This window comes from Engystomops pustulosus, chromosome 9 (genome assembly GCF_040894005.1).
Source record: "Engystomops pustulosus chromosome 9, aEngPut4.maternal, whole genome shotgun sequence".
Lineage (NCBI taxonomy): Eukaryota > Metazoa > Chordata > Amphibia > Anura > Leptodactylidae > Engystomops > Engystomops pustulosus.
The window spans coordinates 20,266,106-20,293,612 of NC_092419.1; the positions used below are offsets into that span (position 1 = coordinate 20,266,106).

General features: G+C 43.6%; 1 protein-coding gene across 3 annotated transcripts in view; it reads left to right on the top strand.

Annotated features, from left to right (window-relative positions):
- PCDH11X (protocadherin 11 X-linked) overlaps nt 1-27,507 on the top strand; it is an 833,337-nt gene that overhangs the window by 140,260 nt on the left and 665,570 nt on the right. For all 3 annotated transcript variants that reach the window (XM_072123099.1, XM_072123100.1, XM_072123101.1), the window contains exon 3: nt 19,232-21,718. In XM_072123099.1, coding sequence (XP_071979200.1) covers nt 19,232-21,718 — 2,487 coding nt within the window. The remainder of the gene's footprint in view (nt 1-19,231; nt 21,719-27,507) is intronic.

Sequence of the window (27,507 nt, forward strand, 5' to 3'; positions counted from 1 at the left end):
GTACATTAAGTCTACACCTCCACGACTCCCACTCGGCCGCTACTGCAAGGGGTTAAACTATAATTAGCCACCACTATTTTGGCCAATTAACAGTTCCACATGAGCAGTAATGTCTTGGGGAGATCTAGAAGATGGAAAACCTTTCCTGGGAGACCTATGGATGGGTTCACGTTTTGCGTTAACATTGCGTTTGCGCAATACAACAGCCGGGGAGGAGATTGGCCTGATTACACTGCTGTAAACATTTGTGTTTACAAAATCCTCAAATGTGTTAACATGACTGGCAACTCATCCGGCACTTTAATATCACCTTTCCATGGCTATGATTGGCCTGTGTTAATATGTCTGGGTCGGGCTTCTGAACCAGAATCCCAAATCTGACCATTGAGTCCGCTCATCTCTAGCTGTCAGTAGTTTTCTGTGGTTGATGTGACTGTGCCGCATTACATCTTCTCCGTCTTTGTGTCTCAGCTGCTCCATTTGTCCTTGTGTCTCAGCTGCTTCATTCGTCCTCGTGTCTCAGCTGCTCCATCCTTCCTCGTGCCTCAGTTGCTCATTCGTCCTCGTGTCTCAGCTGCTCCAATCTTCCTCGTGCTTCAGCTGCTTCATTCGTCCTTGTGTCTCAGGTGCTCCATCCTTCCTCGTGCCTCAGTTGCTCATTCGTCCTCGTGTCTCAGCTGCTCCATCCTACCTCGTGTCTCAGCTGCTCCATCTTCCTCGTGCCTCAGCTGCTTCATTCATCCTTGTGTCTCAGGTGCTCCATCCTTCCTCGTGTCTCAGCTGCTCCATTCTTCCTCGTGCCTCAGCTGCTCATTCGTCCTCATGCCTCAGCTGCTCCATTTATCCTCATGGCTCAGCTGCTCCATTCTTCCTCGTGCCTCAGCTGCTACATTCTTCCTCGTGCCTCAGCTGCTCCATTCGTCCTTGTGTCTCAGCTGCTCCATTCGTCCTCTTGTCTCAGCTGCTCCATTCGTCTTCGTGCCTCAGCTGCTCCATTCATCCTCAGGTCTCAGCTGCTTCATTCGTCCTTGTGTCTCAGGTGCTCCATCCTTCCTCGTGTCTCAGCTGCTCCATTCATCCTCGTGTCTCAGCTGCTCCATCCTTCCTCGTGCCTCAGCTGCTCCATTCATCCTCATGGCTCAGCTGCTCCATTCGTCTTCGTGCCTCAGCTTCTCCATTCATCCTCATGTCTCAGCTGCTTCATCCCTACCTGAAGATTTGGGGTGAGTTGCATTATTCCAGGCGCTGGGATGATGGTGGGGGGTCCGCCATGGTCCTGTCCTCCTCTATGTTCCTTATTACACTTGATGCTTTGATATATTGGAGTCTGTGCAGCGCCGAGCGCTCCCTGATCTCAGGTGGAGCAGCAGGACCCGACTTACACGATATTTAAATTGTATAAAAGGTTTTACATGGAGGACAGAAATCACTTTTCAGGGTGAGACCTTCCTGACAAGATTAGGACAGACGGAAGCTGTGCCCCAGGGATCCACCAGCGCTGCAGACTCTTGTATGTGTATTATGGCGAGGACGCGGCACCAGAGGGGACATCTGTATAAGTAAATGAAACTCCATTTAAAGGGACGCGGCGTGCACTCCATCAGTCAGAAGTCAAGGTAATAGTAAGCCGTGCCATTATGTCCGCGCTGGCGACTTCCTCCAGGGCAGATGGCGGTGTCACAGCCAGAATCTGTCATGTCCTATTATAATAATGTCCCTTTAAGGGAGGGGGCAGGGCTGAAGGTTGAAAGAAGAGCAGGACTTGTGGGCCTGGACTTGTGGCAGGAGTCAAGGACAAGCGCTTTATCTGTCGCCATTATCGTCCTGTATGATGGCAGCTCCTGGGGGAAGAGAGAGTCCGGTCCTGATCCGACCTTTACACATCTGGGGGGCGAATTGTCTCAATATCATCAGTCGGTCTCAGGAAATCTGCAAAATTTAGCACAGTCCTAGAATACATTGGGTCCTGTTCACATTGCGCTCTAATATTCTATAAGTGACTGATACCGGTCTATGAGCGGGAATCCATTGTTTTACTATAACGGGGATCCTCACGTCCCCTAGAGGGGCTTCTCTGAATGGAGCAGTGATAGAGATCCCTGGTAGAAGGGCCTACACATGAGGGGCTTTGGGGACCCGGGTGTCGGGGAGTCGATCCATGTATCCATTGAGGTTCACTTTACTAATTTCCAGCAGGATCCTGGTTTTAGAACTAATTAATAAAAATCAAATACATTGTAAAATGTATCTTTCTCTTAGTTTTGGGGGGAAATTTTAACAGGATGAAAAAAGGTGGGAACTTCACAGCACAGAAAATAATATGATCACCTGGTCTTGACTCTTTGGAACAAAATACCGCTTTACTGTGCTAAGTTACTACATAGAGTGTTACAATAATAACACCATAGAGTGCTCAGGAATAATGCCATATGTTGCTGAAATTTTACATTCGTACAGTGCTAAAATTGTGCAACTATATCAAAAATTCATATAGTTTTAAAGTAATACAGCCATACTGTGCTCACATACTACTACCATGTAATGCTCAATTAATACAGCTGTACGGTGCTACAGTCATATGGCTATACAGTGCTCAAATTAAACCACAACACAGTGGCCAACTATAGAGGGTACAGCCATACAGTGCTCAAATAATACATTGATATAGTGAGGAAATAATAATAATAATTCTTTATTTATATAGCGCACACAGATTACACAGCGCTGCACATAGTTTGTCAAATTGGTCCCTGTCCTCATGGGGCTCACAATCTAATCAACCTACCAATATGTTTTGGATTGTGGGAGGAAACTGGAGGACCCAGAGGAAACCCATGCAAACATGGAGTGAACATACAAACTCTTTGCAGATGTTGATCTGGATGGGATTCGAACCCAGGACTCCAGAGCTGCAAGGCAGAAGTGCTACTCACTCAGCCACCGTGCTGCCCACATAAAGCACCCAAATAATACAACGCAGAATACGCCCCCTATATCATCACTCGCCGCTATACAACCGCCATTCAACTGTCTCCGGCTTTCAAAAATAAAACAAAAAGTTTCTGGAGAGTCTTCCGTGCGGCGCTTATCATCTTTCTGTTCTTGATAAGTGGGGGCAGAGAGCAGCGGCGCCGGCAGGGGACGAGCAGCGGACATATGATATTGTTATATTGCTCTGAAAATGGGAGGGGAGGGGGGGTTGGGAGGGGGCGCCGATTGTGTCGTTGTGGTGGTTTCAGAAGTTTTGCCTCCATCTACATTATCATCCAGCGTGCCGGTACTTAGAATAATGAAGGGTCTCATCCGCTCTCGCTGTCGGGTAAGAGACGGTATTACATTTATCTTACCCAAAGCTTCACACACAAAGACCTGACACAGAGAGGATGGAGCCGCCGCGGGCGACACATCAGACCATTGACCGGACGACGATGTAACAAAGGATCTGACGCCGGACACGATGGAATTATTTCCCGCTTTGTGGAATCATCCGGCTGTGTCTTTCAGGAACATGTCTTATGATATCGGAAGATGCCTAATAAATGAGGGGCAATCAGTGTGGAGGGAGGGGCACGGGGGGCTCTGTGTGGCTCCTGCCCATTGTTCACTCATTTCCATGGACTAAAGTTTGACCTTGGACAAAAATGTTATGATATTAAACTTGTCTGATAGAAATTCCATCATGTATGGACAAAGGTACAACAAAGAGCAATGAAAAATCTGTGTACGGTGCCCAAATAATACAACTATATAGTGCTGTAATAATACAACTACTGGTATAAAGTGCTGTAATAATACAACTACTGGTATATAGTGCTGTAATAATACAACTACTGGTATATAGTGCTGTAATAATACAACTACTGGTATATAGTGCTGTAATAATACAACTACTGGTATATAGTGCTGTAATAATACAACCATATAGTGCCCAAATAATACAACTACTGGTATATAGTGCTGTAATAATACAACCGTATAGTGGCCAAATAATACAACTATATAGTGCTCAAATAATACAACTATATAGTGCAGTAATAATACAACTATATAGTGCTCAAATAATACAACCACATGGTTCTCAAATAATAAAACTATAGAGTGCTCCAATAATACAACCATATAGTGCTGTAATAACACAACTACTGGTATATAGTGCTGTAATAATACAACCGTATAGTGCCCAAATAATACAACTATATAGTGCAGTAATAATACAACTATATAGTGCTCAAATAATACAACTATATAGTGCTCAAATAATACAACTATAAAGTGCAGTAATAATACAACTATATAGTGCAGTAATAATACAACTATATAGTGCTCAAATAATACAACCACGTGGTTCTCAAATAATAAAACTATAGAGTGCTCCAATAACACAACCATATAGTGCTGTAATAATACAACCATGTACTGCTCCAATAATACAACCATACAGTGCTCCAATAATACAAACATATAGTGCTCTAATAATACAACCATATAGTGCTCTAATAATACAACCATATAGTGCTCTAATAATGCAACCATATAGTGCTCTAATAATGCAACCATATAGTGCTCTAATAATACAACCATATAGTGCTCTAATAATACAACCATATAGTGCTCTAATAATACAAGCATATAGTGCTCTAATAATACAACCATATAGTGCTCTAATAATACAACCATATAGTGCTCTAATAATACAACCATATAGTGCTCTAATAATACAACCATATAGTGCTCTAACTATACATTGTTGTAATAATACAACCATATAATTCTCAAATCACACAGTCATATAGTGCTCCAGTAACACAACCATACATTGCTGTAATAATACAACCATATAGTGCTGAAATAATACCACAGTATAGTATATAACCATACAGCACTGTTACACAATCATATAGTGCTAAATAATAATTCTACCATCCAGTGGCCCCGGTAGGAGGAGGTGGTGTAAATGATACTGCAGAAAGCAAGGGGAGTGCAGGGGACATTGCTATATATGATGGGGGCAGATGGTATACGGTAGGGGGAGCAGGGGTGATATGTGCTCATGTTGGGCAGGGCAGGGCATGATGACCTATGACCCTTCAGGCCATAGGAGACGCTCCTGCAGTAACATTAGAGGATGTCGGGAGCTGATTGTGATCGTCCATCTTATCAGCATCTTGTGGTAACAATGTATCGAGCCGTGATCTTCCCTCTGATTCTCCGCTTTTTGTCATTTCTCGCGCTCCGCAGACATATTTTTATTTGAGTGTTACATTAACGCGGAGTCAATAAAGGAAAATTACTTTGTATTAAAGTTGACAATTTAATTGCGCTATCTGCCTACTTTATTTTCACAGAAAGAGCAGATTCTGCCCCAAAGGGATCACTTAAATGACAAAATAAAAAATAAAGGGATTCTCGGAGTCAGGCGCTCACATCTCTATAGACCGGGTCAATGTATGGATGGAGCGAGGAGAATGCGGCAAAGTGAATCATGGCACTTTTATGCCGCTATCGCTGGCCACCCTGACACCCCGGACATATTAGCTGAATATATATATATTTGTAACGATAATGGTGCGCTTTACGCTTTTATGGCCGTGGCCAAATGGATCATCTCCTGGTCTACATGAGGGAAGATCTCACATGACTGATTGGATGCCATTGCCTGGATCACTGCATACAGATAAGATGTACCTACCATAGACCACGCCTAAGAGTGCGGGCACCATGGATGATGACCATCATTGTAATCTTCCTTGTAGGCATCACAACCCACCCTAGTGTCATGGCCACCTTCTCTCCAAAAAGGGATGAGCATATCAAGAGTTCAACAAAGATTTTTTCAATACCATCCCACAGTCCTGGCAGTGAATGTCAAGCCATGGTAGGTACCATCCCCCAGTATGTGGAGTCATCGGAAGGTACCATCCCCCAGTATGTTTAGCCATGGGTAGTTACCAACCCCCAGTATGTAGAGCCATGGGTAGGTAACATCCCCCAGTATGTTTAGCCATGGGTAGATACCAACCCCCAGTATGTAGAGCCATGGGTAGGTAACATCCCCCAGTATGAGGAGCCATAGGTAGATACCGACCCCCAGTATGAGGAGCCATGGGTAGTTACCATCCCCCAGTATGTGAAGCTATGGGTAGGTAACATCCCCCAGTATGAAGAGCCATGGGTAGGTACCATCCCCCAGTATATGGAGCCATGGGTAGGTACCATCCCCCAGTATATGGAGCCATGGGTAGGTACCATCCCCCAGTATGTGGAGCCATTGGTAGGTGCCGTCCCCCAGTATGTGGAGCCATTGGTAGGTGCCATCCCCCAGTATATGGAGCCATGGGTAGGTAACATCCCCCAGTATGTGGAACCATGGGTACGTACCATCCCCCAGTATATGGAGCCATGGGTAGGTACCATCCCCCAGTATGTGGAACCATGGCTAGGTACCATCCCCCAGTATATGGAGCCATGGGTAGGTACCATCCCCCAGTATGTGGAACCATGGGTAGGTACCATCCCCCAGTATATGTAGCCATGGGTAGCTACCGTCCCCCAGTATGTGGAACCATGGGTAGGTACCATCCCCCAGTATGGTTTCCATGGGTAGCTACCGTCCCCCAGTATGTGGAGCCACGGGTAGGTGCCATCCCCCAGTATATGGAGCCATGGGTAGGTAACATCCCCTAGTATATGGAGCCATGAGTAGGTACCATCCCCCAGTATATGGAGCCATGGGTAGATACCATCTCCCAGTATGTGGAGCCATGGGTAGGTACCGTCTCCCAGTATGTGAAGCCATGGGTAGGTACCATCCCCCAGTAGGTGGTACCATGGGTAGGTACCATCCCCAGTAGTTAGAGCCTTGGGTAGGTACCATCCCCCGTAGGTAGAGCCTTGGGTAGGTACCATCCCCCAGTAGGTGGTGCTATGAGTAGGTACCATCCCCAGTAGGTAGAGCCTTGGGTAGGTACATCCCCCAGTATGTGAAGCCATGTGTAGGTACCATCCCCAGTAGGTAGAGCCATGGGTAGGTACCATCCCCCAGTAGGTGGTGCCATGAGTAGGTACCATCCCCAGTAGGTGGAGCCATGGGTAGGTACCATCCCCCAGTAGGTGGTGCCATGGGTAGGTACCATCCCCAGTAGGTAGAGCCATGGGTAGGTACTATCCCCCAGTATGGTTTCCATGGGTAGGTACCATCCCCCAGTATGTGGATCCCCCAGTCCCTGCCCCACTTCCATCTTGCGCTCTGGTATGGGGGACACCCGGATGAGCGGCCCCTGTAATGTATACGCCATCGGGAGGGTTTTAAACCTATTTTGTAAGTTAAATAGCAAATCAATAAAGATAAGACACCACTTGTCCAACATTCAATTAACTCCCTAAGTTATTACTTAGCAGAGTTCATTATGTTCACTGTCAGGACGCCGGGAATAATGATCCGAGCGACTCATAGAAATATTTAGTAAATGTTCTTCCGAGCTATTAGCAAGAACAAAGCTCAGGGCGCAATATGCGAGCGGGAGAAAAATCGGAATATAATGGACTCCTATACCATTATAATGTATCACACGTGGCGGCTGCAGCCAGGGATAGCGGGAGCAGTATATATATATATATATACTCCCCTCCGCCGCTCACAGAGGTCACAACCTACAGGCGAAGCCCCAGGGGTCACCGCAGAACACGTCACATCAGGCGCAGTCGCCGTGTATCCAATCATCCATTGTAACAGATGTAGCAGAGCAGAGTGTGTTATCTGTGCTGCTACATAGGACGCTACAGGCCGGATGTAGCAGAGCTGAGTATGTCATGTGTCTCATCTCTTCAGTTTCCTTCATCTCTCAGCTTTTAGGGAGAACGGAACAGAAAGATCACTGGAACCTTAATAAAGAATATTACAAAACAATGGAATGTTTGGTTGTGGTCAGAATTCGACTTCCTGTAGCGCCAGACAATGGCGGATGCTATAGCAGTGGCGTCTTCATAGTGGCCCAGATGACAGACACCTTGGGGCTTATTTACTTACAAGGTCACTAGAGTTCACAGAAAGTGCATTGTCCGTGTATAATACGGCGTGTGGCAATTCACTAAGATCCTGCGCCAGAAATCATGAATGTGTCGCTTCCCCGCTCAGGTCCGACAGAGTTCACCATCTTTTTTGTGGTCCATCTTAAACAAAGGGCGCGCAATTTGAAAGTTAAATCCCGCGCTCAGTCCGAATCATTTGGACCGTCCGACGGCGTTGCCCCCATGGAAGCAGCACAAAAGGGTCAGGAGCTCCACTATCCCAGTGCAGACACTTATTAAATACGCGTGCAAGACGTTTTAGCCCCAAAAAGGTGCACAGTCCGACTAAAGTGTGCGCGCGACCCTTAGTAAATGAGCCCCACTGTACTGAGGGCTGGGTGATGTTTCCCGCGCCCCCTATAGAGACAGGATGTGGTGATGTCACAGCAGAATGTCTTTCCCCTATATATCCCTGATCACAGGCAGCGGAGCGTCACAGAGATGTTCATTCCAGGAGAAAATGAGAAAAAGCAACAATTCAGAATTCATCAAATCTTATGGAAACATGCAAAGAGAGACACGGGAAGAATATCTATCTCCTATCTATCTATCTATCTATCTATCTCATATCTATCTATTATCTATCTCATATCTATCTATCTATCTATCTATCTATCATCTATCTATCTATCTATCTATCTATCTATCTATCTATCTATCTATCTATCTCCTATCTATCTCATATCTATCTATCTATCTATCTATCTATCTATCTATCTCATATCTATCTATCTATCTCATATCTATCTATTATCTATCTCCTATCTATCTATCTATCTATCTATCTATCTATCTCCTATCTATCTATCTATCTATCTATCTATCATCTATCTATCTATCTCATATCTATCTCCTATCTATCTATCTATCTATCTATCTATCTATCTCATATCTATCTATCTATCTCATATCTATCTATCTATCTATCTATCTATCTATCTCATATCTATCTATATATCTCATATCTATCTATCTATCTATCTATCTATCTATCTATCTATCTATCTCATATCTATCTATCTATCTCATATCTATCTATCTATCTATCTATCTATCTATCTATCTATCTCTATCTATCCTCCTTACACCCAGGGCAAGTGATGGTTCTTGGACACACTGATCCACTATTATGTTCCAAAGATTTAACTTTTAGCCATAAAAATCCCAAATGGAGTAAAATATTAATAGCGACAGAGACAAAAATTCCATCCCCTGCACCGCTGCATGTAGTCAGATAGCGACATAATATACAGCGAGAGTCAGAGAGATCGCCCTAGGAGCAGCGTCTGCCAACCTGTACACCCTCAGGCTAATACTGTACCTTACACTGAACCCGACAGACACTAGAATTATCCAGAAACTGCAGATATCCCAAATATACTCATCACTGCACAGAGCTTCTATCTATCTCATATCTATCTATCTATCTCATATCTATCTATCTATCTATCTATCTATCTATCTATCTCATATCTATCTATCTATCTCATATCTATCTATCTATCTCATATCTATCTATCTCATATCTATCTCATATCTATCTATCTATCTATCTATCTATCTATCTATCTATCTATCTATCTATCTATCTCATATCTATCTATCTATCTCATATCTATCTATCTATCTATCTATCTCATATCTATCTATCTATCTATCTCATATCTATCTATCTATCTCATATCTATCTATCTATCTATTTATCTATCTATCTCATATCTATCTATCTATCTATCTATCTATCTATCTATCTCATATCTATCTATCTATCTATCTCATATCTATCTATCTCCTATCTATCTATCTATCTCAGTGATTTTCAACCTTTTTTGAGCCGCGGCACACTTTTTATACTTAGAAAATCCTGGGGCACACCACCAACCAAAATAGCACAAAATGACACTAAAACAGTCATATTATACATATAGTTAATAATATAGATTCTAAATTTATTTTACTCACTCAGTGTGAAACCTGGGCCTGTTTCGATAAATACAAAAGGGATATCCTGGCAGGAATGGTGGAAAGACACACACGAAGCTCTTCCTCAACAGTTCTCAGTTTCTCCCTGGTTTTAGTATATGGTGCTGATTATTATGTGGCTCATATACTGCAAAATAAAGGGTACAATGAGAAGTACTATGGCAATGAGGCTTATATACTCAGCATATGAGCTGGTACTTGTAGTACTCCAGCCTCATGACTATAGTATTTCTCATTTTACATTTCTCGTTGTTATATGCAGTATACTGCTGGAGTACTACAAGTACCAGTTCATATGCTGAGTATTCTGCCAACAGTTCATATACTCAGGCAAAAGCTCATATAGTCAGCATTATTGGTGGGCATTACCTTGGCGGTGGGCAAATGCGGGAGTCTCTCCACTCTCAGGAGGATGCGACGGCCTTGGTGGCGTCATTTTGTCGCACGAGGTTCAAAGCTTGTGCATGTGTTATTGTACACGTCTCCTACATTGTAAGAAGCCGTGACTGCGCATTGCTGGGAAACAAAACACAGGGGGCACCATAGTTTGGGGAAATTTCCCCGCGGCACACCTGACCATGTGTCGCGGCACACTAGTGTGCCACGGCACACAGGTTGAAAATCACTGATCTATCTATCTCATATCTATCTATCTCCTATCTATCTATCTCCTATCTATCTATCTATCTATCTATCTCCTATCTATCTATCTATCTATCTATCTATCTCCTATATATCTCAAGGCCCAGGATCCCCCCCTTCTCCCTGGTTCTGTAGTTTCCCTTTACCTTAAAGGCTAAATGTTCCGAATTGGAAGAGTCACGAATGAAAGGCGATTTTCTCTGTCCAGTAAGGCTGCGCTGTCAGTTACTGTAGCAACAGACGTGTCAGTCTCACTAGGAAATGACAACACGCGCCGGGGTTACACTATCTGCGGCACGGAGAGGCCTGGTTCATCCGCCATGTTCTGGAAGGAAATGTTTTGATAGATAAAACCATCCAGACTGCAGAGAGTGTTATGTATTGTTCCTAGACAGATGTGTAGCCGGACCTTCGTGTAGCAGCAGGACTGTGTTACATGGGCAAATATTCAAGGATTGTAGCGTCTCCAAGGGCACTGAAAGGGTGTCCTCACACTGCTGTGCTCTGTGCTCTCTGCAGCCAGTCTTAGGTATTTTCCCTTGAGAGATGTGTTTTCAGACCTTTGTGTATGTTGTTAGTAGCAGCAGGACTGTGATACATGGATAAATATTCCAGGATTGTAGCATTACCTACATTACCTACTGCTGTCTGCAGAGAGCACAGCAGTGTGAGGACACGCCCCAAGTACATTTGGAGAAATTACAATCCTGGAATATATTTACCTATTTGACAGTCCTGCTGCTACTAACAACATACACATAAGTCTGATTATATGGCTTTGTAGTACTATAAACAACCAGTGGAGTGTTTTTGGAAAGGAACAGTCATGTATTTTTTTGTAACCTGGACAATCCCTTTAAGAAGACTTTTCTGCCTATGCGCAGCAGGACACTATCATATCAGCCCTTTAATATCACCTGAACATTGGATATTTATAATTGAAACAGACTGTTATCAAATGAATATTAACAAATAATAGGAAATACAAATAGAACAAATAGTAATAAATAAATAAATGCACAACAATAGGTGGCTGATTTTTTTTTTTTTGGACACCTTCCGTTGTTCCATTACAATTTGCAGTGTTCTGATTGGTGGTTTCCCTGTGCCCCCAGCAGAGGACTGGTAATGGCTGTAGATTACCCCAGGATTAAGTTCTTAAGACTTGTCTAACATTTCTGGCGAGGACTTGTCCGCATTTCCCGCACGAGCGGCTCCTGAGCTGTATTAGCGCTCCGGTAATCGACAATATTGGGGATCTTTTTGGCCCGGCCTAGAAAGCGGAGAAGGAACATGCGGAACAATCTCCGGCCAAGTGCCCACCGCGTAACGCATCTCCTCCTGCATTAGACCGTCCAGCGTCTGTAGCTGCCAGATTAAAAAAAAAAAGCACAAAAATATAAATAAAATCCAAAAGATGATACAATGTATCAGTGCAGACCGAAGGCTTGTAACAAATCCTCAGCTCAGAAACATTTTAGGTCCGGAGGGATTTATAAGAGAAAATTTAAAAAAATTATGTTCCAAGTGCACTGAGCTGGTGTCTTCACACTGCTATACTCTGTGCTCTCTGCAGCCAGTATTATGTATTGTCCCTGGAGAGATGTGTAATCAGACCTCACACTGCTGTGCTCTGTACTCTCTGCAGCCAGTATTATGTATTGTCCCTGGAGAGATGTGTAATCAGACCTCACACTGCTGTGCTCTGTACTCTCTGCAGCCAGTATTATGTATTGTCCCTGGAGAGATGTGTAATCAGTCCTCACACTGCTGTGCTCTGTGCTCTCTGCAGCCAGTGTTATGTATTGTCCCTGGAGAGATGTGTAATCAGACCTCACACTGGCTGCAGATAGCACAGAGCACAGCAGTGTGAGGTTTGATTACACATTTCTCTAGGGACAATTCAGAACACTGGCTGCAGAGAGCACAGAGCACAGCAGTGTGAGGTCTGATTACACAACTTTCCCGGGACAATACATAACACTGGCTGCAGAGAGCACAGAGCACAGCAGTTTTGTCCACGTAGTCCTATGATGAGGCCATTTAGATCCATTATTGGTGACTCACTGATGACTCTTCCTTACAGTCTCCTCTTTACATTACGAGGGGCTTAGAAATAAGATGTATAATGTGTAGGTGTCATAGACAGCTGATTACAGAGGATCCCTTTAAGACATGTCCTGATGCGCTTGATGCAGCAGGGGATGAGATAAAGAACAGCATCCGATATCTACTTATTCCTGGATTCTCTCCAGACTCTTCCCATAATATTTTATAGGGCTGCGGGGAAACCTGAGGCATTAAAATGTATATGAAAACAGCCAAATATAGAGAGTCGCAGGACTCTGCGGAGAGGATGATGGGAGTCATTGTACAAGAATCCACTGCTGCCCCATATTGCATGATGATGTCATCACTGTCCATAGCAATTCACATATTGTCATCATACCGGGTGTCCTGTGATGTCATAGGCCATTAGGCAATAATCAAGACACAGCTGCAGCTCTGCTACACTGTCATCTGAGTTACATTGGGGCAGCACGGTGGTTCATTGGTTAGCATTACAGCAGGGTTCATGTCCCAGGTTCAACATCTGCAAAGACTTTGTATGTTCTCTCCGTGTTTGCGTGGGTTTCCTCCGGGTCCTCTCGTTTCCTCCCAAACTCCAAAACATACTGGTAGGTTGAATAGACTGTGAGCCTCATTGGAGACAGGCACCAATTTGGGAAGTTCTGTGCAGCGCTGGGGAATCTGTGTGCGCTATATAAATAAAGGAATTGTTATTATTAGTTCGCTGAATCTGCAGAGATGAGTCATGGCTGGAAGAAGCTGACATAGTGGAGGGACTGATTTGGCAAACTCTGTGCAGCGCTGCGTAATCTGTGTGCGCTATATAAATAAAGAATTATTATTATTCTCATAGGTTCCCCGGCCGCCGCCCCCTAGCTGGCTGTGCAAGGCACTGCACCCAGAGTTACATCTGATCTCATATATCAGACATCACTGCCGTTCTGGAATTATATTCTTTTCCAATGTCATGTGATGTAGAAGATTTCTGCTGTAAATCTTGGTCCATGTGTCAGTCCTCACTGCAGTCCTGGCATTCTATTCTTGCTTAGTTTTGTGTTTTGTGACTATTGTCCTTCCATAGTTTTACTCTTTGTGTTCTGAGGTTTAGTTATCTAAATACTTTTAATCCGTGATGTCTGTGTCTTTATTCAGCTGCAGTGCTGGCGCTGTGTCACCCGCTCTCTTCCCATTGTGCGTCTCTCGGCTCTTGATTGAGTTTTGCCTCCATTGTTGTCGCCGCTCGTCACTTTCTGGATGATTTTTTTTTCTTTCTAATATCATTTGTATTCCTGTTTTTTCCTTTCATCAATTGTGATATGAGACAAGAGCGTCGCTGCGGCTCCGGGAGGGCGGCACCGCGGGGTCACATGGCTCTCTGAGTCTTTTTATCGCCTTTTATTCTTTTTTCTTAATTTGCCACCAGACTCCTCTTATATTTCAAGTTATACTCCATTCACAGCTAGAGCTGCATCAACACTCACGTCCATTAAGGTTTTGGACTTCATCTATCTGCTTTCTCCTCTTGGTTATATTCTCTGCAGTAGATATAACATACAGAGTTTGTATGTTCTCTCTGTGTTTGCGTGGGTTTCCTCCAGGTCCCCTGGTTTCCTCCCACACTCTAAAATACATTATATAGAATCTGCTTACTTTAATTCTTTAAATCGTATGTAACGCTCCAGTCCCAGCGAGAGCTGCATCCAGACTTCTTGTGACCCACACCTTCCTGCAACTTCATTCTAAACAACAATTGCACTGATTTGGTTGAGCATTGCAGGAGATGCAATGTCTTCACTTTATTGTAATTCATCCTCCAGTCACATCCAAAGCTGCATTGTAGTTTCTGCCAGTGCCATGTGGTTCATTGTTTTTACATGTTTCCTCCATAGAAAGATCAGTTGCTAGAGGTATTTTTATAGCTGATAAATGAATTGACACTGCAGCTTTGAGGGGGGGGGTGACTAGAGAATAATAGCTGTAACACTGTTGCAGTTTCTGTACACAGTGATGTCACAGTATAGTGATAATACACAAAGTGATGTCACAGTACAGGGATAATACACACAGTGATGTCACAGTATAGTGATAATACACACAGTGATGTCACAGTATAGTGATAATACACACAGTGATGTCACAGTACAGAGATAACACACACAGTGATGTCACAGTACAGGCATATTACACACAGTGATGTCACAGTACAGTGATAATACACAAAGTGATGTCACAGTACAGGGATAATACACAGTGATGTCACAGTACAGGGATAATACACACAGTGATGTCACAGTACAGGGATAATACATACAGCGATGTCACAGTACAGAGATAATATACACAGTGATGTCACAGTACAGGGATAATACACACAGTGATATCACAGTACAGGGATAATACACACAGTAATGTCACAGTACAGGGATAATACACACAGTGATGTCACAGTACAGGGATAATACACACAGTGATGTCACAGTACAGGGATAATACACACAGTGATGTCACAGTACAGGGGATAATACACACAGTGATGTCACAGTGCAGGGATAATACACACAGTGATGTCACAGTACAGGGATAATACACACAGTGATGTCACAGTACAGGGATAATGCACACAGTGATGTCACAGTACAGGGATAATGCACACAGTGATGTCACAGTATAGGGATAATACAAACAGGGATGTCACAGTACAGAGATAATACACACAGTGATGTCACAGTACAGGGGATAATACACACAGTGATGTCACAGTACAGGGGATAATACACACAGTGATGTCACAGTACAGGGATAATACACACAGTGATGTCACAGTACAGGGATAATACACACAGTGATGTCACAGTACAGGGATAATACACACAGTGATGTCACAGTACAGAGCTTCTTACAGCTGTGTATTGAGCAGTCATGAAAATTACTCAAGAAAAACTAAAAAGCTCCCAGCGTTAATTTGCATAATGTATATTTCCCCACAACAGCAAAACATATAGAGACAGGTTTATTATCCGAAATCAGGAATAACTACAGAAGAACAGAACAATAATGAAATGTTTCCTCTCTACAAGAAAACCAATTATCTGCTTAAAAAGCCTAAATTCTGAATTTAAAACAAATCCAGGCAGAAAATGAGAAAATCCAAAGTTGCAAACAGATAAATTGATACATAAATAAATACAAAAGATGCTGCCAGATAGTAAGGAGGTAACATAGTATATAATACTGCCATAGAGTCTATGTAATGCTGCCATATAGTAAGGAAGTAACATAGTATATAATACTGCCATAGAGTCTATGTAATGCTGCCAGATAGTAAGGAAGTAACATAGTATATAGTACTGCCATATACAATACATATATACCTGCCCCTGTATAATACTGCCATATAGTGATAGAAGACACATAACCTACAGATGTTATACAATACATATATACCTGTCCCTGTATAATACTGCCATATAGTGATAGAAGACATATAATATACAGATGTTATACAATACATATATACCTGTCCCTGTATAATACCGCCATATAGTGATAGCAGATACATAGCGTACAGATGCTATACAATACATATATACCTGTCCCTGTATAATACCGCCATATAGTGATAGAAGACACAGCATACAGATGCTATACAATACATATATACCTGTCCCTGTATAATACCGCCATATAGTGATAGAAGACACAGCATACAGATGTTATACAATACATATATACCTGTCCCTGTATAATACTGCCATATAGTGATAGAAGACACAGCATACAGATGTTATACAATACATATATACCTGTCCTTGTATAATACTGCCATATAGTGATAGAAGACACAGCATACAGATGCTATACAATACATATATACCTGTCCTTGTATAATACTGCCATATAGTGATAGCAGATACATAGCGTACAGATGCTATACAATACATATATACCTGTCCCTGTATAATACTGCCATATAGTGATAGCAGACATATAACATACAGATGTTATACAATACATATATACCTGTCCCTGTATAATACTGCCATATAGTGATAGAAGACATATAATATACAGATGCTATACAATACATATATACCTGTCCCTGTATAATACCGCCATATAGTGATAGAAGACACAGCATACAGATGCTATACAATACATATATACCTGTCCTTGTATAATACTGCCATATAGTGATAGAAGACACAGCATACAGATGCTATACAATACATATATACCTGTCCTTGTATAATACTGCCATATAGTGATAGCAGATACATAGCGTACAGATGCTATACAATACATATATACCTGTCCCTGTATAATACTACCATATAGTGATAGCAGACATATAACATACAGATGTTATACAATACATATATACCTGTCCCTGTATAATACTGCCATATAGTGATAGAAGACATATAACATACAGATGCTATACAATACATATATACCTGTCCTTGTATAATACTGCCATATAGTGATAGAAGACACATAGCGTACAGATGCTATACAATACATATATACCTGTCCCTGTATAATACTGCCATATAGTGATAGAAGACACATAACCTACAGATGTTATACAATACATATATACCTGTCCCTGTATAATACTGCCATATAGTGATAGAAGACACATAGCGTACAGATGCTATACAATACATATATACCTGTCCCTGTATAATACTGCCATATAGTGATAGCAGATACATAGCATACAGATGTTATACAATACATATATACCTGTCCCTGTATAATACTGCCATATAGTGATAGAAGACACATAGCGTACAGATGCTATACAATACATATATACCTGTCCCTGTATAATACTGCCATATAGTGATAGAAGACACATAACCTACAGATGTTATACAATACATATATACCTGTCCCTGTATAATACTGCCATATAGTGATAGAAGACACATAGCGTACAGATGCTATACAATACATATATACCTGTCCCTGTATAATACTGCCATATAGTGATAGAAGACACATAGCGTACAGATGCTATACAATACATATATACCTGTCCCTGTATAATACTGCCATATAGTGATAGAAGACACAGCATACAGATGTTATACAATACATATATACCTGTCCTTGTATAATACTGCCATATAGTGATAGAAGACACATAACCTACAGATGTTATACAATACATATATACCTGTCCCTGTATAATACTGCCATATAGTGATAGAAGACATATAATATACAGATGTTATACAATACATATATACCTGTCCCTGTATAATACTGCCATATAGTGATAGAAGACATATAACATACATATGCTATACAATACATATATACCTGTCCCTGTATAATACTGCCATATAGTGATAGCAGATACATAGCGTACAGATGCTATACAATACATATATACCTGTCCCTGTATAATACTGCCATATAGTGATAGAAGACATATAACATACATATGCTATACAATACATATATACCTGTCCCTGTATAATACTGCCATACTGTGCCTGTAAAATAGCTCTTGTGTACATTAGGGGATAGGTCCAGGCTCATGCGGTTACTCACTGTTGAAGACCCCCCAGTAAATCTATGACCATCTGTCGTTGGACATTGGGGGGCGCTCTAATGAAGTGACTATTTATATGATGTATTTGGGGCCTCCTCGGCATCCGCCACTCGTTAGATGTTTCTGGAGTTAATCAGTTTTAAATCTATTTTCTGGGAATTTGCTTTTGTTCTTCCTGGCAGCGCGGCCGATCAGCGCCCAAAATTACATTAATGTCTCCAAAAATGTATTTAATTTATTGGATTAATCCGCTATAAGGCAGGGACAGTATCCTTACTCAGATTTACATGTAAACCAAAGGCAGCGAGGGATGAGGAAAGCAGAGGGGCGGCAGGGAATGCCCTCCCCCCAGGGGGCGCTGTACCCAGAGGTCCTAGTCAACAGCCCCAGATCGTTCTATAGTCTGGATCAAGGTTTATAACTTCTATACTGTACATTGTGATATTTCTGTGTTATCTGTGAATTCTACTTCTATCGGCTGCACTTATTTCTTATTTTTTTTATTTTCTTTTAAAAAAAAATTTCTGCACATTTGGAGCATCTGATATAATTCGAACTGCATTAAACCCTTCCAGTGCGGGTCCAAAGCTAGACCTCTGCATGGGGGTTAGGATCAGGCCCCCTAGGGTACCAGTGAACCCTCTAGTGGGTCCAAGTTCTGACCCAGCTGCAGGCAATATTATTGTGGATCTATTTCCCAGGGGAAAGTGATAGTTGGCCCGTAGTATCCCTTAGTAGGTACTCAGCTACTTACCTAATATCCACCAGCCCCTCCGACATAGCCACAGTTTATTTTAGTAATTTACCTAATGAGAGATCATAGTATTTTGTGTTCATGTTCTCTACAGTTCTAGGTGACCCAAAGCTGAAAAAATATTCATTGTGTGTATTTTTTTTCCATTTCAGGGCCAAAATATGTTTGGACTTGATGTCATCGAAACCCCCGAAGGAGACAAGTGGCCCCAACTTATTGTCCAGCAGAGCTTGGACCGGGAGCAGAGGGACACTTATGTCATGAAGATTAAGGTGGAGGACGGTGGCAATCCCCCGAGATCGAGTACGGCAATCCTACAAGTAACGGTCACCGACGTCAACGACAATCGTCCTGTTTTTAAGGATAAGGACATTGAAGTAAATATTCCAGAAGATGCTGCTGTGGGGACCTCGGTGACACAACTGCACGCCACTGACGCTGACCTCGGCTCCAATGCCAAGATTCATTTTTATTTTGGAAACCAGGTTTCTAACCTTGCCCGGCGCCATTTTGCCATCGATAACAACACTGGATTAATTACCGTCAAAGAACCCCTGGATCGGGAAGAATCTCACTACCATAAACTAACAGTCTTAGCAAGTGACGGGGGCTCCACCCCATCACGGGCCACCGTCACCATCAACATCACAGACATCAACGATAACATTCCATCGATTGATACAAGGTATATCATAAACCCTGTCAATGGAACTGTTCAGATATCTGAGAAGGCTCCAATAAACACAAAAATAGCCTTGATCACCGTCACCGACAAGGATGCCGATCTAAACGGCAAGGTGACTTGTTTTACAGACCATGACGTACCCTTCAGGTTAAAGCCAGTGTTTGACAATCAGTTCCTACTGGAGACCGCCGCCCCTCTGGATTATGAAACCACCAGGGAATATGCAATCAAAATCGTTGCCTCCGATTCTGGAAAGCCACCGCTCAACCAGTCGGCCATGCTTCTTATCAAAGTCAAGGATGAGAATGACAATCCTCCAATTTTTTCTCTTCCAGTCATTGGTCTGTCTTTTATTGAGAACAACCCACCTGGCACAGAACTGACCAAAATCAGTGCCACCGATGCAGACAGTGGGCGCAATGCTGAACTGAGTTACATACTGGGCCCCAATACCCCTCCCATATTTAACCTCGATAGGCGAACAGGTATTCTCACCGCCGTAAGGAAACTAGACAGGGAGAAGCAGAACAATTACATCTTCAAGGTGATTGCTAAGGACAATGGATTGCCTTCCCTACAAAGCAACACCACCGTGAACATAACAGTCTTGGATCAGAACGATAACAGCCCCTCATTTACCCATAACGAATACAACTTTTATGTGCCGGAGAATCTGCCCACTTACGGCACGGTCGGCCTCATTACGGTAACAGATGAAGATGAAGGAGTCAACGCTAATTTTACTCTCTCACTAGTGAATGCAAAGGATAATTTTATAATTGACCCTCTAACAGGGGTCATTAAACCAAATATAACCTTCGACAGGGAGCAACAGGGTTCCTACACCTTTCAGGTCAAAGCTGTTGATCTAGGGACCCCTCAAAAGTCTTCAACTGTAAAAGTCACCATATTTGTGGAGGATGTCAATGATAACCGGCCCGTATTTGTCATCCCTTCCACTAATTATTCATATGAATTGGTGCCAACTTCAACCAACCCTGGCTCTATTGTAACCAAAGTCTTTGCCGTGGATAATGACACCGGGATAAATGCAGACTTGCGTTATAGCATCGTAGGAGGGAACCCAAGGGGTTTATTCACCATCGATGAGAGGAGTGGGAATATTAGCTTGAAGGAAAAGATTCTTGCCGGAGATCATGGCTTACACCGACTTGTCATAAAAGTCAATGACTCGGGGAAGCCTGAGCCTTTTCACACTCTCGCCCTGGTGCATTTGTTTGTCAATGAAACCATCACCAATGGATCTTATGTTCAAGAACTTGTGAGAAGGAACATGGAAACTCCAGTAGGGCAGAACATCGGAGACGGAGAAATAACACCTCAGACCAATGACTACGTTAAAATCATCATCGCCATCATTGCGGGGACCATGACGGTTATTCTGGTGATTTTTGTCACTGCTCTGGTCCGTTGTCGCCAAACCCCTCGCCATAAGGTGGTTCAGAAGAACAAGCAGAGTGGGGAGTGGGTTTCTCCTAACCAAGAGAACAGACAAATCAAGAAGAAGAGGAAGAAGAAGAAGCGTTCTCCAAAAAACCTTCTCCTTAACTTTGTGACAATCGAAGAATCTAAGACGGAGGATCCCGCCCATGAGCATATCAACGGCACGTTGGACATCCCGGTGGAGTTAGAAGAGCAAACAATGGGGAAGTACAATTGGGGCACCACTCCGACTACTTTCAAACCCGATAGTCCAGATCTTGCCAAGCACTACAAGTCTGCTTCTCCTCAACCCACCTTCCAGATAAAGCCTGAGACACCGGTTCCTCCTAAAAAACATCACGTCATTCAGGAGCTACCACTGGACAACACATTTGTTGTGGGCTGTGACTCGTTGTCTAAGTGCTCCTCCAGCAGCTCGGATCCTTACAGCGTCTCGGAGTGCAGCTGTCAGGGAGGCTTCAAGGCACCCGGCCCCATCCACACACGACAGGTAATGAAGCAATATGTTCCTTGTGGTTCCTTATGGTTTGTGGGGTTTTGCAGTTTCTGTGTCTTCTGATTCCTGGTTCTGCTTTAGCCTATTTGATTACCCCAAAGTAATAAACTGGTAATAAAATGGCTGAGGCCTTAAAATACAAACCCCCTACTGATCATCACTGATGGTGGAAATGTAATGCAGAATACATGACATGTGGCTGCTGTGGCCTGCAGGGGGCAGCTCTCTGGTATAGGGTCAGGACATGAGGGCAGATACTTGGACTCTGGACCTGGTACAAAGCAATAAAACAGAATCCTAAGATCTTGGTAATGGCTGCAGCTTCTACAGGACTGAGCCGGATATCTAGAGGAATAGCAATGAGCCCCAGGAGGGTCCAGAAAGGTCCAGGACTATCGTCAGAACCTGCACCTGTCTAGATGGGGACGAGGCCGTTCACTACTGGTATCATCTTGTGATACAGTACAGATCCGTTGTATCTCATCAGACAGATGGTTCTTATACCCATAGAATGTAGACTGCATGTAGCAGAGCCGAGTGTGTAATACGTCATATAGATAGCTCTATAGATATCATTGTAAGGATCCACATGGCAACTTAGGTCCAACAAGGAAGAATCAGGTGCTCAACTGGAGCAGATATACATGGACTCTCTTGTAATATCTATATTCTTTATTACACATATACAAGTGCCTTGGATTGTAATGAAAGGGAACCTATCAGCGGTTTTGACCATACATACTGCAGCAAATGTTGGGTATTGTCCCTGTACAGATGTGTAACCAGACCTGTGTATGCTGTTAGTAGCAGCAGGACTGTGATGTTGCTACTGCCAACTTACACAAAGGTCTGATTACACCTCTCTGCAGGAACAATACCTAACACTGGCTTCAGACAACACAGAGCACAGCAGTGTGAGGTCTGATTACACATCTCTCCAGGAATAATACCTAACAATGGCTTCAAAGAGCACAGAGCACAGCAGTGTGAGGTCTGATTACACATCTCTCCAGGAACAATACCTAACAATGGCTTCAGAGAGCACAGAGCACAGCAGTGTGAGGTCTGATTACACATGTCTCTAGAGACAATACATAACACTGGCTGCAGTCTGTAGGGCCACACCTGCTGACAGGTTCCCATGTCCAGGCAGAAGGGTTATTCTGTGTCTGTGATACGTAGATGGTAAAGGGCCTGAGCCTTTAATGACTCTTATTGCTGGGAGGAGAATCTTGTTTTGCGTGAATGAGATTTTGCCTAATGAAGAGGAAGATGGAAGTGATTGTTCTGTCACATTGTATGAAGTGGAGTTTTAGGAGGCGACGTCATGGATGACGGATTAATCACATGTACATCTGCCCTGATCATACATTCGCCTTCTTATGACCTTATAGAAGGGGAGATAGCAGAGATGCGATGTGTCAGCGCAGTATCTGGCCGCAGTATTACAGGGGGTGCGGAAAATATTCACACCCCTATTTTTAACTCTTTGTTTCATTGCAGCCAATTGATAAGATTTAAAAAGTTCTCTTTCTCTCTCATAAATGTGCCCCCTGCCCACCAGTAATGTGCCCTCTGCCGCCCAAGTAATGTGCCCTCTGCTCCCCAGTAATGTGCACTCTTCCCCCCAGTAAAGTGCCCTTTGCCCCTCAGTAATGTGCACTCTGCCCCACAGGGATGTGCTCTCTGCCCCCCAGTAATGTGCACTCAGGACTCCAATGAAGGAGTAGAACCATCTCAAGGAGGATCAGAAGGACATTTTTTGATCTTATCAATTGACTGCAGTAAAAAATTTAAAGGGGTCTGAATACTTTCCGTAGCCACTGTATCTACTACATCATAGAGACTGCGGTGCAGGGGTTTATGAGGCACAATACAGGGGGGGCTTTGATACAGGGGGGTCTATGAGGTACCGTTTGGGGAGGCTGTGTGGTCTCGGTGCATCCGGGGGGGGGGGGGGACGCTGTGGTTGCAGTTTACTCAGTGCTTCTATTTAACCAGAAAGTGAATTGCATGTGTCAGCAGAGCATAGTGTAGTGGATACGGATTTGTCATGAGCTCTCGATACATTTACCAGAACCTCCGGGTCTTCAGGCAGTAAATACGTTGCGGGGGGCTGTATACACCGGTTACCAGTGATGGACAATCTGCCCAGGATGAATTATAGAGGGGAGCCATGTTTTATAGCCAAGTGCTTTATTTTATAGCGCGGTGTCAAGGCTGCGAGTGGGATCTTAAGATGTACAGAAACTTCTAGTATGGAGTTCAGCATGAAAGATATCGATCTTCAGGGAACACAAAGATTTATAGTGCGACACATCATGTACCCTGTAATATAGAGGAGCCGCACTGTGTACACTGGGATAGATGGGAAGGGGATGAAGAGTCTATAGAGAGGGGAACCCCAAGTGTCATCAACCTGTCCCCCAAGTGTCAGCGTGTCCCTGTCCTGTTCCCCCAAGTGTCAGCGTGTCCCTGTCCTGTCCCCCAAGTGTCAGTGTGTCACTGTCCTGTCCCCCAAGTGTCAGCGTGTCCCTGTCGTGTCCCCCAAGTGTCAGTGTGTCCCTGTCCTGTCCCCCCAAGTGTCAGCGTGTCCCTGTCCTGTCCCCCAAGTGTCAGCGTGTCCCTGTCCTGCACCCCCAAGTGTCAGTGTGTCCCTATCCTGTCCCCCAAGTGTCAGCATGTCCCTGTCCTGTCCCCCAAGTGTCATCGTGTCCCTGTCCTGTTCCCTCAAGTTTCAGCGTGTCCCTGTCCTGTCCCCCAAGTGTCAGCGTGTCCCTGTCCTATCCCCCCAAGTGTCAGCGTGTCCCTGTCCTATCCCCCCAAGTGTCAGCGTGTCCTTGTCCTGTCCCCCCAAGTGTCAGCGTGTCCTTGTCCTGTCCCCCAAGTGTCAGCGTGTCCCTGTCCTGTCCCCCAAGTGTCAGCGTGTCCCTGTCCTGTCCCCCAAGTATCAGCATGTCCTTGTCCTGTCCCCACAAGTGTCAGCGTGTCCCTGTCCTGTCCCCCCAAGTGTCAGCGTGTCCCTGTCCTGTCCCCACAAGTGTCAGCGTGTCCCTGTCCTGTCCCCCCAAGTGTCAGCGTGTCCCTGTCCTGTCCCCCCAAGTGTCAGTGTGTCCCTGTCCTGTCCCCCAAGTGTCAGCGTGTCCCTGCCCTGTCCCCCAAGTGTCAGCGTGTCCCTGTCCTGTCCCCCAAGTGTCAGCGTGTCCCTGCCCCATCCCCCAAGTGTCAGCGTGTCCCTGCCCCATCCCCCAAGTGTCAGCGTGTCCCTGCTCTGTCCCCCAAGTGTCAGCGTGTCCCTGCCCTGTCCCCCAAGTGTCAGCGTGTCACTGTCCTGTCCCCCAAGTGTCAGCGTGTCACTGTCCTGTCCCCCAAGTGTCAGCTTGTCCCTGTCCTGTCCCCCAAGTGTCAACATGTCACTGTCATGTACCCAAAGTGTCAGCTTCTAACTGTCCTGTCCTGTATGCCACTCTTTCTGGGGTTCAGCAACACCCCCATGTACTATTTACGAGTATATAGTGCATAGTAACATGTAACATTGGGGGTAGTCATGGACATCAGCTGAATAATTGAAACCACTGTGCAGACATCTAGTTTATTAAGGGTAAGTACCTGAGTCCAATGTGTAGACTGGGGGCTATATTTTGGGTACCTTTATTTTTGCAATGGAAATAAACATTTTCTGTTCTGTCTTGCTTTCTCTGTCTTGCTGCTTGTGGAGCTGCTAATTCAGGGCCCAGTGTTGCCTATTTTGTAGAGCTGCTAGTTCTTAGCTCAGTGCATGCTTCTTTCTTGTGGAGTGATAAGTTAAAGGCACAGTGGGTATTCCCTGATTGTGGAGCTTCAGATTCTGAGCTTAGTTAGTGTTTCTAGATTGTGGAGCTGAACATTCAGAGCTCAGTGATTATTATTGGTAAATGGAACATCAGTGGGTGGTTCCTACAAAGATAAACTTTCTTAATTTTTATTATATTTTTGTTTACTTGTAAATATTCGGTTGTTCTTTTCCTATTTTTTAAGATTTTCTAAATCTAACACGCTGCTTGTGGAGTTGCAGGTTCAGAGCTCAATGGTGATTCTCTGCTTGTATTGCAGCAGATTCTGAGTTCTGTATAAGTTTATTTCAGTGCTGGCCTTTCATAAAGTGTAACCTTGCTATGGGATTTCTGAACACTTGGAGATATTCGAGCTGCCTAGGTACAATTTCCTTTTTACATTACCTTCGAAGACTTGCTTTTTTGACACATTGCTTGTGAAGCTGAAGGTTATGAGCTCAGTAGGTCTTTCACATAAAGTTAACCTTTCTTCATGCACAGATTTTCTTTGTTTTGGTGTAATTGGAGGTGTTCTTGCTGCTTTATGTTGTTGTTTTATTTCTGTTTTGTTTTACCTGTTTTATGCATTTTTCTTTCTGTTACTTGCTGCTTGTGGAGCTGCAGTATCTCGTTTACAGTTTACCTTTCATGTAGGATTTTACAATACTTTAGTGTTCAGGCTGCTTTTTGTTATTGTTTAATTTCTGTTTTGTATTTGCTTTTTTTTTTACAACACTTTTTTTTCTTCTAATACACTACTTGTGCAGCTGCCAGTTCAGAGCTCAGTAGGTTGTCCATGCTGATGGAACTTCAGGTTAAGAGCTTAGTGTTTGTTTTCTGTCTAGTAAGTGTCATTGTCTATTTTTTCCCTTACCAATTTCTACTATATAGCCTTATCTCTTGTGGAGGGTGAGCAGATGGGTGGGGCTATGGATGGGTGGGTGGGGCTATTTAATCAAGTGTTAAATTAGCATATTTGTATATATGATTACAGCTATAGTGTATTGGACGTATCAGCTGATCTGTAATATTACTTTGCAGATTGTCCCACACTATATTAATCAGGATCATAGTGTCCTGTACACACTTGCCTATAAATTAGTTCCACTGCGTTAAACCTCTTCACTTGATATATTTCAGATTCATGTTTTTTTTTTTTCTCGGCCATAAAATGCTGATAATTTATGACGCCGGCCCTGCTTATATTCTGCTGATTTAATTGGAGCATATGAGACATTGTAAGAGCGCCAGGAATTTCATATATTTCATCTTGTACAACCTACTTAAAAGAAGAGGAACATGGCGGCTCTTCAGCGTAAATCACCGGCCAAATGGAGGCGTTTCCAGGCACTTTAATGGGGTGTTTGTGCGGGGCGGCCTCTGACTAGATCCTCTCTGACTTCAGAGCCATTTCTCCATCCAGCTGCCAGAAAGTGACACCTTTACCCGGGGACCGATGCATGTTCTTAAAGGGGAACACACAGACTTTATTTATTGGCCTGTTACTTTATAGCAAATTATGGAGTTTTTATGTTTCAAATTGTCATCTTTTCCTTCTCTCTTCCCACAGCCATTTCTTTTTTGCTTTTTTTCTTTATCTTTATATGTCATTTCTGATGTTTTTCTCGTTCTGTCTTTTTCTTTCCTCCCTCCCTTCTTTCCTTCCTCTCTTCATTCCTTCCTTATTTCCTTCCTTCCTTCCTTCCAGCCTTCCTTCCTCTCTTCCTCCCTCCCTCCCTCCTTCCATCAATCCCTTCCTTCCTCCCTCCCTTCCTCCCTCTTGTCCTTTTTTCTCTCCCTCCCTCCTCCCTTCCACCCTACCTCTCTCCCTCCCCCCTCTCTCCCTTCCTCCCTCCCTCCCTCCCTTCCTTCCTTCCTTCCTTCCTTCCTTCCTCCCTCTCTCTCTCTCTCTCTCTCTCTCTCTCTCTCTCTCTCTCTCTCTCTCTCTCTCTCTCTCTCTCTCTCTCTCTC